A 15,909-nucleotide genomic window follows, 5' to 3' on the forward strand; every position below is an offset into this window, starting at 1 on the left:
GAGAAAGTTGGCTTGCATCCATAATTTGATTTCAGCAAGGCAGTTGGTTGGACCGGAACAAGTTGTAGTGGTGATGGATTTGGGGCGGCACGGCGGCCCAGTGGTTAGCACTGTTGCCTCACAGCAAGAAGGTCCTGGGTTCGAACCCCAGGCCGTCCCAGGTCCTTTCTGTGTGGAGTTTGCATGTTCTCCCCGTGTCTGCGTGGGTTTCCTCCCACCATCAAAAAGACAGGCATGTTAGGGTTACTACTCCTGTCTGTGCCCCTGAAAAAGGCAATGGAAAGAACTGGAGTTGGTCCCCGGGTGCTGCAGCTGCCCACTGCTCCTATACAATAGGATGGGTGAAATGCAGAAGACGAATTAACTGTAAGAAGACAATTCATTGCAACAATACAATGATAAGATAAAGTGGCTTTCTTTTTCTTTTTTAGTAGAGACGTAGAGCTGAACTTCATCGGTGTAGCAGTGGAAGTGGGGACCATGACGATGTCTGATGTGTCATCTTTTCTAAAGTAGTGACATCATAAACATTTTTACATAGTAGTCACATTTAGATACGACACTGATGTCAATTGTTTAAATTATTAATTTTATTTACTTAAATGAAAACACACAAACGTAGTAATATCAGTAGAAATAGATTCAAAGTACACAGTTTTACAGGAGTGATGCAAGACATTGTAGGGAAGGACTGAATTGGAATGTGAAGTGTTACATGGATGCTAAACAAGATATCTTGGTAATGCTTTTGCACCATTTTGCAAACTATGACCCCTGATCCCAACAGTCAGCTTTTAGGCGGCGATTTACTCTTACCTAATGATAAGTCTGTCTCGGCAGAGATTTACAGTAATCTGACGCTCACATGAAACCCTCTGGAAATCCAGATGGGTGCCACGTAGTCAAGAATCCAGATAAACCAGTGTCTTGTCTTTCTCCAAATTCACCTCTTGCCAATCATTACTGTAAGATGGTTTCTTCTGGGAAAGAAATTGAGAAAAAATATTGAGCCGTGTGATGTATAAGCTCAAAAAAGCAATCTGTGCATCCCTGATGCAAACTGCCGAACAAGATGCTGTGTGAATTTTCAGTGATTTTGTTCTCATGACTGATCTGTGATACCGACATATCTCATAAGATTACGTTTTCATAAGGTATGACACACTGAAGTCCAATTTTCATGCAGAGATTGGACAACACAGATTGACAAACTAAGTGTCGAATCCCTTAATCCCATCTCAATTTTTGTTTCATTGGACAAGAATGAGATGGCCCACAAAAAAAAACAAAAAAAAAAAACAATTTTTTTGCTTGGTGGCATCATTTCTAACTGAAACGTGGCTCAGTATTAGGCGGTCATCTCCAAAATTTATGTTCAGGGTTTTGTCTCCCGAGCTAAATTTGCCTTGTGGGACAATAACTGAAACTGGAGCTGAACTGAAACTCGCAAATGCTGTACTCGCAACTGCACTCTCACAATACAGGCCGATTCACAAGCTGTCAATGTGTCAGCGCGCTCTCTTGCATCAGTCACCATGAGGAAACGCCGTCACTAATTTATAAATCATTGTCTCATACTCACAGTTGATTTGTTGCACCACGGGGATCACACAATAACCACACTTAAAACCTGGGCGTGGACAACACAAACCTATTCTGTAGCATTTTATCTAAACGACATATCCCCTACAAAGTAACCTTCCATTCTTTATCTGCCGTCCAGTGTCTTGTCCCTGGCTATCACTGACTCATCAAACTTGATCATCAGTGTAGTGCCTTTGTGCCAGTGGGCAGTGACCTTGGCAGAGAAGCCACTGTGAGTAAGAATGGCCTCCACAATTCCTGCAGTAAAGGCTGCACAGTTCAAGGTGCTGTTCTCCTTAGGGACTGAGATATAGGCATTGATGAGGGGTTCCTTCTCTATTATGTAGTAGGTCTTGTCATCATCGTTGGCCTGCTCAAGCTTGTCCGCTTCCTTTCCGAACAAAGATTTCCACACATTAACCTACAGGAAGATATAAAGTGATCAGTACAGATAATCTTACTATAATCAAAACTCAGAAAAGTGTCATTTTTACATAGTAAAGAAGACACCAAGTTTAGTGGGAGAAACGTTTCATCACTCATCTAAGTGACTTCATCAGTCTCAGCTGACTGCAGGTATCCCCACCCTGATAGGTCAGTTGCATAATGACTGAAATTGGCGATCTGTTTCATATGTAAATGCCGCAACCATTAATTAGAGTTACAATGGCCAAGTGTACTATTCAGAGGATTGGGGAATAGCTGCAATCGCAACATTGTAAGATGGTGAAAGACGCACTCTCAGTCCAGGGCTAAGAGTACATAGTCACTTAGATGGGTGATGAAACCTTTCTCCTGCTAAACTTTTTGTCCAGATAAACTGATTCAACTTTCTGAGATAGTAAAGAAAACATTCTGTTCATCGTAAGTCACTTACAATGTTGACTGGAGCAACTAAGCTATTTGTAAGCCATTTGCACAACATTTAAGGTATGGGAAGCAGTGTTCAGTTGCGTTAATGAGAACCAATTACAGCTCGTGTTGTGAATGTGTGTTAGAGAGGATCAGCACACCTTGATGAAGAGCAGTATGTTAAGCACTTTGGTCTCCCTCTTGCCATTCTTTTCTCTCAAGACCAGTGCATCCACCAGACTGGCTCCCACACTCTGACCCATGTCAGACAGGCGTGTCTGCAGCTCGGTCACAGAGTACACACGGCTCTGGCAGTACTGAACCATCTCGGAAAAGAGCAAGGCGAAGGCACTCACGCTGACTTCCGTCTTGGGTCGGGTCAGCGGCCGCTCCAAGATGGTAGATTTTCCACGGGTGAATCGAGTGTCCATTTCCTATGGGTGGGTGGGTGACAATGTAAAGGCATAGAGTGTGTTGCATGGTTCCTTCGTTATTTGTAACACAGACGAAGTATATGGAAACAATAGCTTCGCTCTGTGGTTATTTGCATGTGAAGTTACATTTGCTAAAGGGCTGAACAATATGTAATTTCAGATGTGACATGGCAACATACACGTGCAACAGTCACATTGCAAAGAATGCAACATAAGGGCAAATTGAGCCCATCAGTCATGTTTGGCTAAAACTCTTGCTTGATAGAGAAACTGTAGTAAGGTCTTCTCTTTTATGACTACTATTGAATAAACATTGTAGGGCATTTGCCAAATAATATAATTTAATCTGAGTTACCGATTTGGACAACTGCCTTACTTCCCCCTCTAAAATCTGCTACTACAACTACTACTTTTGGCTGCTCCCATTAGGGGTCGCCACAGTGTTTCCATCCGTTTCCATCTCTTCCTGTCCTCTGCATCTTCCTCTGTCACACCAGCCACCTGCATGTCCTCCCTCACTACATCTATAAACCTCCTCTTTGGCCTTCCTCTTTTCCTCTTCCTTGGCAGCTCCATGTTATATTCAGCATCCTTCTCCCAATATACCCAGCATCTCTCCTCCACACATGTCCAAACCATCTCAATCTCTCCTCTCTTGCTTTGTCTCCAAACTGTCCAACCTGAGCAGTCCCTCTATTGTTCCTAATCCTGTCCCTCTTCATCACTCCCAGTGAACATCTTAGCATCTTCAATTCTGCCACCTCCAGCTCCGCCTCCTGTCTTTTCATCAGTGCCACTGTCTCCAAACTATATAACAGGGGTGTCAAACTCCAGGCCTCGAGGGCCGTAGTGTCTGCAGGTATTTGTTGCAACCGTGCACTACACCACCTGATTTAACTAATTAGCTCACCTCCTGGATCAAGGTGCCTGGAGTTTGACACCCCTGCTATATAACATAGCTGGTCTCACTACCATCTTGTAAACCATCCCTTTAACTCTTGCTCGTACGCTTTTGTCGCAAATCACTCCTGACACTCTTCTCCACCCACTCCACCCTGCCTGCGCTCTCTTCTTCACCTCTCTTCCGCACCCCCGTTATTTTGAACAGTTGACCCCAAGTATTTAAACCCCTTTGTCACCTCTACTCCTTGCATCCTCACCATTCCGCTGTCCTCCCTCTCATTCACGCATATGTATTGCATCTCGCTCCTACGGACTTTCATCCCTCTTCTCTCCAGTGCATACCTCCACTTCTCCAGGCTCTCCTCAACCTTCACCCTACCACCGCTACAGATCACGAACATCATAGTCCACGGAGACTCTTGCCTGATCTCGTCCGTCAACCTGTCCATCACCATTGCAAACAAGAAAGGACTCAGAGCCGATCCTTGATGTGATCCCACCTCCACCTTGAACCCATCTGTCATTCCAACTGCACACCTCACCATTGTCACGCTTCCCTCATACACATCCTGCACCACTCCTACATACTTCTCTGCAACTCCTGACTTCCTCATACAATACCACACCTCCTCTCCTGGCACTCTGTCATAAGCTTTCTCTCTACAAAGACACAATGCAACTCTTTCTGGCCTTCTCTATACTTCTCCATCAACATTTTCAAAGCAAACATCACATCTGTGGTGCTCTTTCGTGGCATGAAACCATACTGCTGCTCGCTGATCATCACCTCTCCTCCTCTTAACCTAGCTTCTATTACTCTTTCCCATATCTTCATGCTGTGGCTGATCAACTCTATACCTCTGTAGTTGCTACAGTTCTGCACATCGCCCTCGTTCTTGAAAATCGGTACCAGTATGCTTCTTCTCCACTCCTCAGCCATCCTCCCACTTTCTAAGATTGTGTTAAACAACCTAGTCAAAAACTCCCACTGCCATCTCGCCTAAACACCTCCTCCTTACACCTCCTGTAAATGGAGCTTTGAGCTTTCAAGAGCTGCATAATCTGTTTTTCATTCTTTAATATGACAATACACATCTCGAGAAAGTATCCGATGTTGACGCATTTCCAGTATGGTTCAACCCTAACTAGCGAAAAAGATGAATGGTAATAAAAGGCTAAATGCTCCTGGCGATTCTGCAGATAACAACCACACCCGTTCTGGCTTTTAGAGAGAAAGAAAAAGAGACATGCGGCTACGGCAAAGCACAGCCCGTCTTCACGTTTCGGACGGATGAACAGATAACGACGTTAGCTGCCTGGCGCTAGCAAGACAGGCTAGCATGACACTCCGCGCAACAACCGCCGTTACGCCAAGATGCTGCGGTACCGACGGACAAAAGGGGTCAACTTGAGCAGACTTACAGACACCATATATTACGAGCGCTCAACTGCTTATTGAATGGTCGGGGTCAGGGTGGTAAACAAACCTTGTTTTACAAGCCGGGTTCTTTCATTCACGTACTTCCGGTTGCAGCGGTCACGTGACCGCTACAACCGGAAAGCCCTGATAAAGGAGACTTATTTTGACGTTTAAATTCTGTGTCTGTAATGCTGCAAAAAAAAAAACGGTTTTTTTAAATTGATGATTCATCACCCGGATCAATTTAAACACGTTTTTTTATGATTAATAGCTTAACCTCGGTGCAACGCAATACATGCAATTCTCCTGCCATGGCAAATGTGTACTTCTGCTACACCAGACGCCATAGGATTACAGGAAGTCCAAATCCATTGTGGTCTTGGGCTTTCCTCAGTGTTGCAGCCTTGAATATTGATGTTAAGCTTCCTTGAAATTAGAAGGCACAGCACTCTTGCTTCACAAAGGACTGCCAATTATTACCAGTTTACCGTCAACGCGTCTGACAAATCTAATCATGGCACAAAAAGAATAAAATGTATTGCAGAATTTGTGAATTTCTATATTTCCCCCCCCCAAGTCAATCACATCAGTGGTTTACGTGGTATACAAAGTGACCCTGAACCAGAAGCTCCAACATTATTGTTTGCACCACATGTGGCATTTTCCCACGGTCACTAAATCAACTCACAAGATTAAACACTAGCATTTCTATGTGCACAACTGTTGCATAACTGCCCTTAGTATGAGCTTGTATATATAAGAGAAGCAACTGAAGTTGTGGACATTTAACACTCGAGGCTCAAGGTATTGAGGGCTCAGTGTGGATATGGGCTACAGCATGGGAAGTCAGTGGAGATGGTCTGCAGCCCTTCTTCTGGTCATGGCCAGTACTTGCATCAAAGGTAATCACATTTGATTTTTTTTCATAACTATTTTTAAATATATGCACTAATGAACTTGAAACAGTGCTGGTGTGTAAGTTTTTTTTTAGAGTAAAAGTACACTCAACTTTCATTTTCTGCACATCAAAGTTGTATTTTGCATCATCCGTTATATATAACATTATTACCTGTTCAAAACCTTGTGTCAGTTTCTTGATATATGTGCATATACTTGACAACTGCACCTTGTTCGGAAGTTTGCATTAGGGATGCACGATTAAATTTCATTTCAGTTTTGCTTTAAGTATATTTTCTGTGTTGTTGGTCATCTCTAGGTTTGGCTCCCTGGCACATGAATGATTTTATCAAGGCCGTAGAGCAGGTGGAGCACGGGAGCCCTGAGCTGCAACCAGTAGCTCTGCTGAGAAGCCTGCGCAAGGCATCTGGCTTAAATGATGTTGTCATTCAGCACTTCCTTGGTAAGAGCAACTCTGATGGGGCTGCATTGGATTCCGGTCTTTCAGGCTACTTCAGCAAAGCCCTACAACACAGGGTGACTGAAGACGGCGAAGAGGAAGGGGTGGTTCTTATTTCAGATGGCACCACTGTTGCTCTCAAACCTCTCCTCCTGGGAATTGAAGCTGGTTTCCTCTCCAAGACCAGGGAGCGTGTTCGGGGTCTTTACCAACTCACTCTGGCCCTTGACCTAGGCCTCTCTTTCAAGCATTTCCACCGCTCTCACCTCTCCCAACGTCTGGGTGCTGATGGTTGCTGGGACAGTGTAACCTCACCTAGGGTCTTCACCCTCTCCAACACTCCTGCACATGTCACTACTGCTTTGATCAATGGAGGCATGGACGGCGTGATTCTCGGGACGGAGGTCTCCACCCCATCAAGAAGGCCTCTCAAGCTGAGCAGTCTGCTGAGAACGTACTACTGCCACCAGCTGGAGAGAGATGGACTGGACAAGGCTCCACGGCTCATCAGCCGGCGTCGCAGGCAGAACTTCATAGAGTTGGTCAAGCCTTCTCTCCTGGCCAGACAGGTGGAGAGATCCTTGGACCTGCATCGGAAACTCAAGAAGCACCCCAAGATGGCAGTGAAAGAGAAGGAGGAACTGATGGCTGTGGTGAATGAGGGAGTGAAAGAGTTTGTCTCCAAGTATATGGGTATGTGTTAAACCACACCACAAGGCGTCAGGCAAGGGCTGTGGTTATTCCAAATGAGGATGACTCAAATTATTGTTATGCACTAAAGAGTGTACATCTATCCTTCTCATTTTCAGATTGTCCAGCCATCATTCCACGCTGCATGTGGGGTGCAAGGCCGTACAAAGGGACGCCGACGCTCCTGTCGCTCCCTCTCTCCTTTCTGTATATTCACCACACCTCTACACCAAGCCAGCCCTGTCTGACTTTCCAGCAGTGTTCTGCAGACATGAGGTCAATGCAGCGGTTCCACCAGGACGACAGAGGCTGGAATGATATAGGATACAGGTACAATACTGGGGCTTGAAAACCTCCACGGGTCTGTTTTTAAATGTTTTTCCACTCGTGCTTTTTCAAACCTGGAGGGTAGAGACAGCGAGAGTGACTATTGAGGAAAACAGCAAACAAAACAGGCTTTTCTTCCCTAAAAATCAGGGTATCATCACCATCAACTGGCATCTCTGAAAATACCACATTTTTAAGATGGAGTGCAAACTGTCCTCATTTCATTTTTACTTTATGCAACTTCTTTTCAGGGAGAACACATCTCTCTCTTTTTTTTCTCCCATCACTTTATAAAGGAAATCTCTTTTACCCTGTTACCCTGTTTTAAACAAATCTTTTTCTTGCATACCTGTCTTCCTAAAGCTTTGTTGCCGGCTCTGATGGGAATATATATGAAGGCCGTGGTTGGCACTGGCGAGGGGCCCACACCTATGGACACAACTCCAAAGGCTACGGGGTCGCCTTCATTGGTGACTACTCCACCCAGCTGCCCTCCAATCACTCAATGGAGCTGGTAAGAGACTGCCTGGCATCCTGCGCCGTCGGTGGCGGGCGACTGACGTCCAACTTCATATTACAAGGGCACAGACAAGTGGTCAATACTGCCTGCCCTGGGGATGCTCTCTACAAGGAAATCACAGGATGGAAACACTTTGGGGTGAGAGAGAGTGAAAGTGAAAGAGAGTGAAAGTGAAAGAGAGAGAGGGAAGGACAGAGAGAGAGAGAGAGCACACTGTGTGTCATGTGCATGCATATCTACTGTATCTCATTGTGTGAACAGTATGTTGAACGGAAAAAAAACATGCAAGTTTTCTGCTGCCCATGGATTTTTATCAGTCTAATGTGTATCTCTTATTCATTTGTTTGCATTTTTGCAGGAGGTCAAAGGATGACAACACCACCTTGGGACAAGAGGAGGAGGCTTGGACAAACAAAACAGCCCTCACTCCAGTGCAAAATAAACATTTTCCTTAAGTGTTGATTGTCTTTTTCATTATTATCATCGAAACCCCATGGACTTACTGTTTATATTAACGCTGTGAAAACAAGCATATAAATGCAACGTATGACCACTAGGGGGCGCACAACGACCACGCACTGACCAGAAATAGGCCGAGTTATCGATTTGTGGTTTGAAGGGAATTTCACGTCAGGAATAAACTTTATTGATGCATTTAATCATAAGGGTATATACAGCCAAACAAGCCATTTAAAAAAAAACCCCACACATTCCAACAGTGTGGTTGACGTGTAACTGACGCAGACCCGTCCCGCGAGCTCCATTTTGGCTCTAATTAAAAACAATCCACGCGCCACCTGCTCACACGTACGTACAGTTGATCATTCAAAAATGAGCCCTAGTCGGTCCGTCACCCCCCCCCTCCTCCCCCTCCTCCTCCTCCGCGCAACGTTCCTCTTCATCTACGCCGATCCACGGTATTCTAAACAGAAACAAACGACTAAAAATCAACCCGGGACTTACTCCACAGAAAATAAAAACAAACCGGATTTAAAAAAAAAAAAAAACTACCCCCCCCCCCCCAAAAAAAAAACTTCATCTTGAACTTCCAGGCTGTGCGGGTGGACAGGGGAAAACTCTTCTCTCCCCCTCCCCGTCGACGTTACGTACGCAGCCGCGGCGTGCCTGCGAGCGGAGTAACATGGAGTCCTCCGGCTGGCATCTTCGGGGGGATCCAGCGCAAACCTGAGCGCCGAGGAGGGAAAAGAGCGATTTTTTTTGACTGCAGGGGCACGTTTTTTTTTTTTCTGGTTGGTCCAGGACACCCCCCCCCCGCCCCCTCGCGCACGTACGTCGCGTTTTGGGTGTAAGGCTAACGCAATAAAGCTTTGTTTCCTGCAGCATGGCGAACGGTGCATAAACAAGTCTTAACACTGCGATCGGCGAGCCAGGCCGTTTTCCGTGAGTATTTTTATTTCCAGAAAAAAAAAAGGCAAGAGAGAGAGAGAGAGAGAGAGCGAAAAAAAAAGAAAAAAGAGCCCGCCGTCAATAGGCGTTTTAGTTTTCGCAGGGCATCGTGCGCAGCTACATTTGTTGTAATGGTCACCTGACGACGATTCGATCAATATCGGTTACGTTGTCTCGAGAAGGAGAGGCTTGTCTATGGGACACCTTGACGTAACCCCACTGTTTTCCTGCCTTTTAGAGAGAGAGGCAGCGAGTAAAGGACGCGGGGCCTGGACATAAAGGCCACTTTTTCTTTTTTTTTTATGTAACCATCGGGGCGCCCATTTCCATGCTTGATCGAAAATGCAAGCGTGTTGTAAAAAAAAAAAGAAAGAAAGAAAGAAAGAAAGAGAAAAAAAATAGGTGTGACAGTCTGAATATTGCAGCCGGCAAAAGCTGTGGGGACGATCCACATTGGACACCGACACTATTATGGGATTGTTTTTGACCCTCACTGGCAATGTTTTGATAGGGTTGTTGTGATGGAGTAATGCATTACTGTAGCTGGTGTTCTGTTGGGGACATTTTGTGGTTGTGTTAGTGCAACTTGCAGAAAACTCTTGGAGCCCTTGGGGGGGAGAGAAAAAAAAACAACTTCTGTTTGTGCTTTGTGCCCGTTTTACTTTTGGAATGTCCCCCCCCCCCCCTGACAGCCGAAGAAGGGGAAACTGCACAATGTAGACGGACCGTTCACCTGTGGGACTCCATACTGTGCTCTGGGGGACCATGGAGCCAGAGGGGGAGCCCCTCACCCCAGGGAGCAGCTATGGGCCCCCACCCTCCTACTCGGCACATGACTCTGCCACCTCCTCCTTCCTCAACCACACTCCACAGGTAAACTCAGAGCTGTGACTTGAGTTTCATCAAGTGCCCTTCATTGTCGTAAAGCGTGTATTGTTTAAGTGGAATGAAGAGTTTTCTAATTCCCTCCTGAATCCATTATCAGAGTGTGTCCCACACAATGACCCACACTAAAACACACGAGTTGAAGATTAAACAGCTCATTCAGTCCGCCATGTTATGTTCACCGCCGTCTTTGCCCTCATTAAGCGACACGACTTCTACCAACAGGCTCCATGTTCGCCAAAGGTGAAAGAGGGGTTGATGGCTGGTAAAAGCCAATGGAGCGGCGCTGAAGATGGGAGTTGTGAGCAGACTGGGGAGCCCCTGCCCAGGGCAGATGCAGGGAGGAGTGCACCGAGGAGATTCAGGCCCTCAGCCTTTCCTTCCTCTCTGACCTGGGACTCCGACTCTGAAAAAGAAACACTAGATGGTAACAGACTTAAATATGTTTTAATACCAGTTTAAAACCTGTTACACATGATTGCCGAGGAAGGGGTCGAATGATAGAAATGGATAACATAGCACTATAAGACATTTTACTCTGCTGAGACCCAGGCCCAGGCCTCATAACGCTACATTGCTGGCAAGTGGCAAGTGTAGAAATGACCCTTAGTAATATTTGGTGCTGTCACATTTTCAGCAGTTTTTTGGTTACACAATACCCGTTATGTTACTTTGGTCGTCGTCGCCTTGACATTTTAAAATGTTATTCAGTTTGCTTCAAGCCAGACCTCTTTCTCTCTCTCTCCTCTGTAACGGCACTTTTTAACTGGATGTTTACTGTGAGGTATATGTGAAGTAATGTTCCTGTTGTTGTGTGTTTTGTGTGTGCCGTTGTGTGTCAGAGGAGGAGCTACAGCACTTTTCTAACCCTCATGGTCTGGCTGCTCACAGCCCAGGATCTCCTTCTTCTGGACTCAGGTGAGACGGAGGAAGGACAGATTGCAGGTGGTGGTGACAGCCCTGAACTTGGCAAGCAGTTAGGGAAAAACACATTAAATTAAGGGACCACAAGGAAGACATCCAAAAACCCCTAAATCAAATGCTGTAAAATCACAGAGCTACTGTAATCAGTAAAGCAGTATGTTGCTTCAGCATAAAAGCATATATTATGCATTTGCAGACAGAGTTACAAACCCATTACTTGTTGTAAACTGTGTGGTATTTTGTGTTGAGAGCGATGTAATTCATGTAATTGCACCAGTGAGGGACTGTGGCATGTAGCTTCTGTGATAATCACACCAATTTTATTTATTTTTTCCAGACTCGATTGTGAGGGGGACCAAGCATCTCCAAAACTGCCAAGCTTAGTAAGTGAGAATGACACATCCGGCCCTGCGGAGGGGCAGGACCAAAATGAAAGGAGCACAAAGAGAGAGGAGCCAAATACAGCTCAGCTTGGCCCAACAGAAAGTAAGCACAATGAGGGAGGAACAAGAAAACAAAACCATTTAGTATTTTTCAGAAGACTCTTTTCATCATAAAAACATGTTTGTCCTTTTCACAGAGGCAGAAAGTAAAGTCTGGAGCATGTCCGAGACTGCAGAGTTGTTTCTGTCCAAAGTAAAACCAAAGGAAGGGTGCCAAAAAGAGGAGGAGGAGGAGGAGGAGGAGGAGGAGGAGGAGGAGGAGGGGGGCGAAGAGGAGGATAATAGTGAGGGAAAGAAAAGCCAGAAGGGAGGAGATACCAAGGGGCCTGAGACAGATGTATACACCTTCACTGGAGACTCAGATGCCGAGAGTCCCCCTCCAGCCCCATGGGCTCATTGTACCTTCATCCAGCGGCGGAGAAAGAAAAGGGTTCTGCTCAGGCCGTTCTCCGGTCTGGGCACCTCACCAGAGGCAGGGAGGCGAACGCGAGGAGGTTCTCAAAGACTGAAGACTCCAGAGCCAGTACCAGTGTCAGGTGGAGACGGAAAGACGTATGACTTTGAGTGTGGAGGCTTTAGGGAGGAAGCTGGGGGGGAACCTGTTAAATTCGAGGAGGAAAGTGTTGAAGTAGGGGAAAGAAGTAAAGAGGAAGAGAATGAGGCAGAGTCAGGTAATGAAGTTTTCACATGCGTGGAATGTAGCATTTACTTCAAAAAGCAAATCCACCTGCAGGAGCATATGGCAGAGCACTGTCACAGTGGGTCAGGAGGCGGCAGGAGGGACCGTTCAGCAAAGGCGGCCCGTTTTCGGTGCGAAGAGTGTGGTTCGAACTTGCCAAATCGCCCGGCACTGGCAGATCATCACAGAAGGCACCAAGAGGCAAGGAAGAAGATCCTTGAGGAGATAGAAAAACTGAACGATAATGGGAAGGTGGAAGAGAAGGTGGATGATATGGGGATTGAACCTATAAGCCTGCGAGAACCAGGCCCAGTCACAACACATGTCAAAGTGTCTGATCCAGACTTAGTCACTACTCCAACCCTATCCCCAGTCCCAATCTCAAATGTCAACTCTGACATAAGCGCTGCTCTGGACATGGGCTCAGCCACTGTATCTCAACCATCCTCAGTTCGAACCCGGCCACGGCCCCGTGTTGTTCCTGCCAGTCGTCGCCGCTTTGTCTGCACAAAATGTAACTTCAGCACAAGGACCTCCCAGGCGCTTGCTAATCATGCCAAGACTCACAACAGAAAAAAACCTACTCTGCAACGCACTTCATCATGCCTCCAGCCAAAGTTTACTGCTGTGGAGGGTGGCTCCCTTCCTTCTAGTTCCCCATCATATTTGGTATCCTCTTCTCTGGCCTGCAGTCATTGCCCTTTCTTAGCTCCAAGTCAAGCCATGTTAAGGGACCACCAGAGTCTGGCTCACCCAGGAGAGGTGTTTGTCAGTGATGTGTGGCCTGAGGAGATAGGTGGACATTCAGAATCAAGTGTGGACACTCCAAATTCAAAATGCATCCAAGAATCTGACCATCGCTCTGGCACTGGATCGGCCCCTGTGACCAGCGATCCAGACGGCACAAACCAGCAAGGGATCGGTGCCAAGGAGGAAAGTTCCCCAATGCACCAGAAGCCAAACAGCACAGCAGCTCACAAAACTAGGCAGCTGAGCTTCAAGAGGATTGGAAACAGGAAGGCTAACAGGAGAGAGAGAGCTAGAACTGATCCGGTCCAGTTTCATTCCAAATTGGACATCAACCACCTGCCTGAAAGTGAAGAAGAAGGTCAGCGTGAAGATCAGAGCACAGTGCTTGACCACAACGAGAGTAAATCACACGCAGGGATGAAACCACACACCAGAGCAAGATCCAACTTAGGTAAGGGCAAAGGGAAGAATATAGATTGCATATTGAGAGCAGCTTCTCTCTGCCAAATCGGTGAGGCGAGACCAAGTTATCATTTTGTAATGCCTAAGTCCCTTCATGGGGCCGAAGTCTCAGCATAAGTATGAGAGAGTGCAAACAGAAATATTAACAGGATTCCCACGTGTCCTGGAAATTTATAAACTAGTTTTCCAGTCATGAAAAACACCTGAAAAAATTTTTGATCAAATGTCCCGGAAATATTACTGAGATCATGGAAAATTGTAGCTGGGTTATAAGATCATGTTTTCACCTGCTGGACTTTTTGACTGCTGAGATAACATCATTGTTTGAAGTTTGGGCAGTGTGTTCAGTGACCAGCTAAAAGTTACATGGTCCATTTAGAGACTGATGAGGCTTCCATCGATTGTTAATAATGAATAGTATGACTTTCTGTGAGCAATGGCTGTCATCCAAGCAAAAGTAATGGAAAATGTCCTTGAAAAGTCCTGGAAATTTTTTATTTAAAAAAAGAAAAGAAAAAAGAGTGGGAGCCCTGATTAATATAACTGCATAATACTGTAGAATGACTGTGAAGAAAACCACTTACCGTAGAGACACATACTGTAGAGTAGGGCTGGGCAATGATTCAGTATTAATGTTTACTGTCTTTCAATAATAATGTATCAGGATGAAATTCACATAGTCATATCATGAATCAAAGTTTTATCTAAATTAATGATAATGAGACTCCGTCATCTAAAATTTTTCAGAAAACGAGGTCTGAAATATTTTAGGGAGTATTATTTTAAAACTAGTTTTTGGTTTGATATGATGCTTTACATTACTAAACTGTTCACTGTGATGAACCTTAGTTGGTTTCATAAAGACGGTTACTTTTTGGGGCGTCCGGGTAGCGTGACAGTCTATTCTGTTGCCTACCAACACGGGAATCACCAGTTCAATTCCCCCGTTACCTCCGGCTTGGTCGGGCATCCCTACAGACACAATTGGCCATGCCTGTGGGTGGGAAGCCGGATGTGGGTGTGTCCTGGTCACTGCACTAGCGCCTCCTCTGGTCAGTCAGGGCGCCTGTTCAGGGGGGAGGGGGAATTGGGGGGAATAGCGTGATCCTCCCACGCGCTATGTCCTCCTGGTGAAACTCCTCACTGTCAGGTGAAAAGAAGGGGCTGACAACTCCACATGTATCGGAGGAGGCATGTGGTAGTCTGCAGCCCTCCCCGGATTGGCAAAAGGGGTGGGGCAGCAACCGGGACGGCTCGGAAGAGTGGGGTAATTGGACGGGTACAATTGGGGAGAAAAGGGGGGGGGTTATTTTGTATATGTGAGCAGATATCGTGATTGATATATATCGATATCATGGAAAATCCCATGTGACTATACAGTGCCGTAAAAAAGTATTTACTCCCTGGTTTCCTCTATTTTTGCATATTTGTCACACGAAATGGCTTCAGCTCTTCATATAAAATGTCATATAAGACACAGAGAACCAAAGTAAGCACAAAATACAGTTTTTAAATAAATCATGTATGGAAGCCAATAAGTTATCCAACACCCATGGGAAAAAGTAATTGCCCCCCTGAACTTATAAACTGGTTGTGCCTCCTTTAGCAGCAACAACTGCAGCCAAATGCTTCCTCTAATTGGAGATCATGTCAAGACTGGAGATCAATCTTTCATGTCGCTGTGGGGGAATTTTTGCCCATGCTTCTTTGCAGAATTGCTATAGATCAGTGACATTGGAGGGTTTTCGAACATGAACTCCTCATCTGAGGTCCTGCCGTAGCATCTCGATGGGGTTCAAGTCAGGATTTTGACTAGGCCACTCCAAAACCTGAGCCATTCTGAGGTGTTCTTGTGTTTTGGCTCATTGTCCAATTGTGCTTCAGATCACAGACTAATGACCGGACAGTCTCCTTTAGAATTTGCTGGTAGAGAGCAGAATGCATGGTTCCTTCAATGATGGCAAGTCTTCCAGGCCCTGAGGCAGTAAAGCATCCCCACACTACCACCACCATGTCTGACTGTTGGTATGACGTTCTCATTATGAAATGCTGTGGTTGCTTTACAGCAGACATAACGAGACCCATGTCTTCGTAAAAGTTACACTTTTGACTCATCTGTCCACACAACATTATGTCGTCAACATGTATTTTTTTTTGCAAATGTGAGACGAGCACTAATGTTTTTCTTAGTTAGCTGTGGTTTGCGCCTTGACATGCTCTCATGAATTCCATTCTTGCTCAGTCTCTTTCTTGCTGTCGAATCTCAAATGAT

At 45.6% G+C, this 15,909-nt stretch overlaps 3 protein-coding genes across 5 annotated transcripts in view; 2 read left to right on the top strand and 1 right to left on the bottom strand.

The window, feature by feature from the left end:
• Positions 1-593: 593 nt before the first annotated feature.
• On the bottom strand, positions 594-6,362 carry LOC130119053 (trafficking protein particle complex subunit 5-like). 3 transcript variants are annotated; one of them, XM_056287440.1, is made up of 3 exons: positions 6,263-6,362; positions 2,598-2,870; positions 594-2,005 (listed from the first exon to the last, which is right to left on the bottom strand). In XM_056287440.1, exons 2-3 carry the CDS (start codon positions 2,865-2,867, stop codon positions 1,709-1,711), a joined length of 567 nt encoding a protein of 188 aa, XP_056143415.1. In that variant the 5' UTR covers positions 2,868-2,870; positions 6,263-6,362; the 3' UTR covers positions 594-1,708. The 3 variants fall into 3 exon arrangements, with proteins under 3 accessions (XP_056143415.1, XP_056143414.1, XP_056143413.1); XM_056287439.1 differs by lacking the exon at positions 6,263-6,362 and adding an exon at positions 5,261-5,287; XM_056287438.1 differs by lacking the exon at positions 6,263-6,362 and adding an exon at positions 4,031-4,114.
• On the top strand, positions 5,986-8,547 carry pglyrp6 (peptidoglycan recognition protein 6). Its single transcript, XM_056287437.1, has 5 exons — positions 5,986-6,095; positions 6,410-7,243; positions 7,360-7,570; positions 7,931-8,225; positions 8,446-8,547. Exons 1-5 carry the CDS (start codon positions 6,020-6,022, stop codon positions 8,458-8,460), a joined length of 1,431 nt encoding a protein of 476 aa, XP_056143412.1. The 5' UTR covers positions 5,986-6,019; the 3' UTR covers positions 8,461-8,547.
• Positions 8,548-10,553: 2,006 nt separating this feature from the next.
• The window catches only part of wizb (WIZ zinc finger b), a 44,374-nt gene continuing 39,018 nt past the window's right edge, over positions 10,554-15,909 (top strand). The window contains exons 1-5 of the mRNA XM_056287690.1: positions 10,554-10,806; positions 11,222-11,297; positions 11,641-11,789; positions 11,884-11,956; positions 12,044-13,626. Coding sequence (XP_056143665.1) covers positions 10,554-10,806; positions 11,222-11,297; positions 11,641-11,789; positions 11,884-11,956; positions 12,044-13,626 — 2,134 coding nt within the window. The remainder of the gene's footprint in view (positions 10,807-11,221; positions 11,298-11,640; positions 11,790-11,883; positions 11,957-12,043; positions 13,627-15,909) is intronic.

This window comes from Lampris incognitus, chromosome 10 (genome assembly GCF_029633865.1).
Source record: "Lampris incognitus isolate fLamInc1 chromosome 10, fLamInc1.hap2, whole genome shotgun sequence".
In the NCBI taxonomy this organism is placed as follows: Eukaryota; Metazoa; Chordata; class Actinopteri; order Lampriformes; family Lampridae; genus Lampris; species Lampris incognitus.

What these genes read in the sequence shown, in the direction of transcription:
- LOC130119053 (XM_056287438.1), bottom strand. Translation starts at nt 4,093, where the DNA reads ATGAAAGTCCGTAGGAGCGAGATGCAATACATATGCGTGAATGAGAGG. An exon ending in AGAGGGAGGACAGCGGAATG is followed by an intron (nt 2,871 to 4,030) that starts GTGAGGATGCAA and finishes ACCCACCCATAG; the next exon opens with GAAATGGACACTCGATTCAC. An exon ending in ACATACTGCTCTTCATCAAG is followed by an intron (nt 2,006 to 2,597) that starts GTGTGCTGATCC and finishes ATCTTCCTGTAG; the next exon opens with GTTAATGTGTGGAAATCTTT.
- pglyrp6 (XM_056287437.1), top strand. Translation starts at nt 6,020, where the DNA reads ATGGGCTACAGCATGGGAAGTCAGTGGAGATGGTCTGCAGCCCTTCTT. An exon ending in GTTTGTCTCCAAGTATATGG is followed by an intron (nt 7,244 to 7,359) that starts GTATGTGTTAAA and finishes TCTCATTTTCAG; the next exon opens with ATTGTCCAGCCATCATTCCA. An exon ending in TGGAATGATATAGGATACAG is followed by an intron (nt 7,571 to 7,930) that starts GTACAATACTGG and finishes GTCTTCCTAAAG; the next exon opens with CTTTGTTGCCGGCTCTGATG.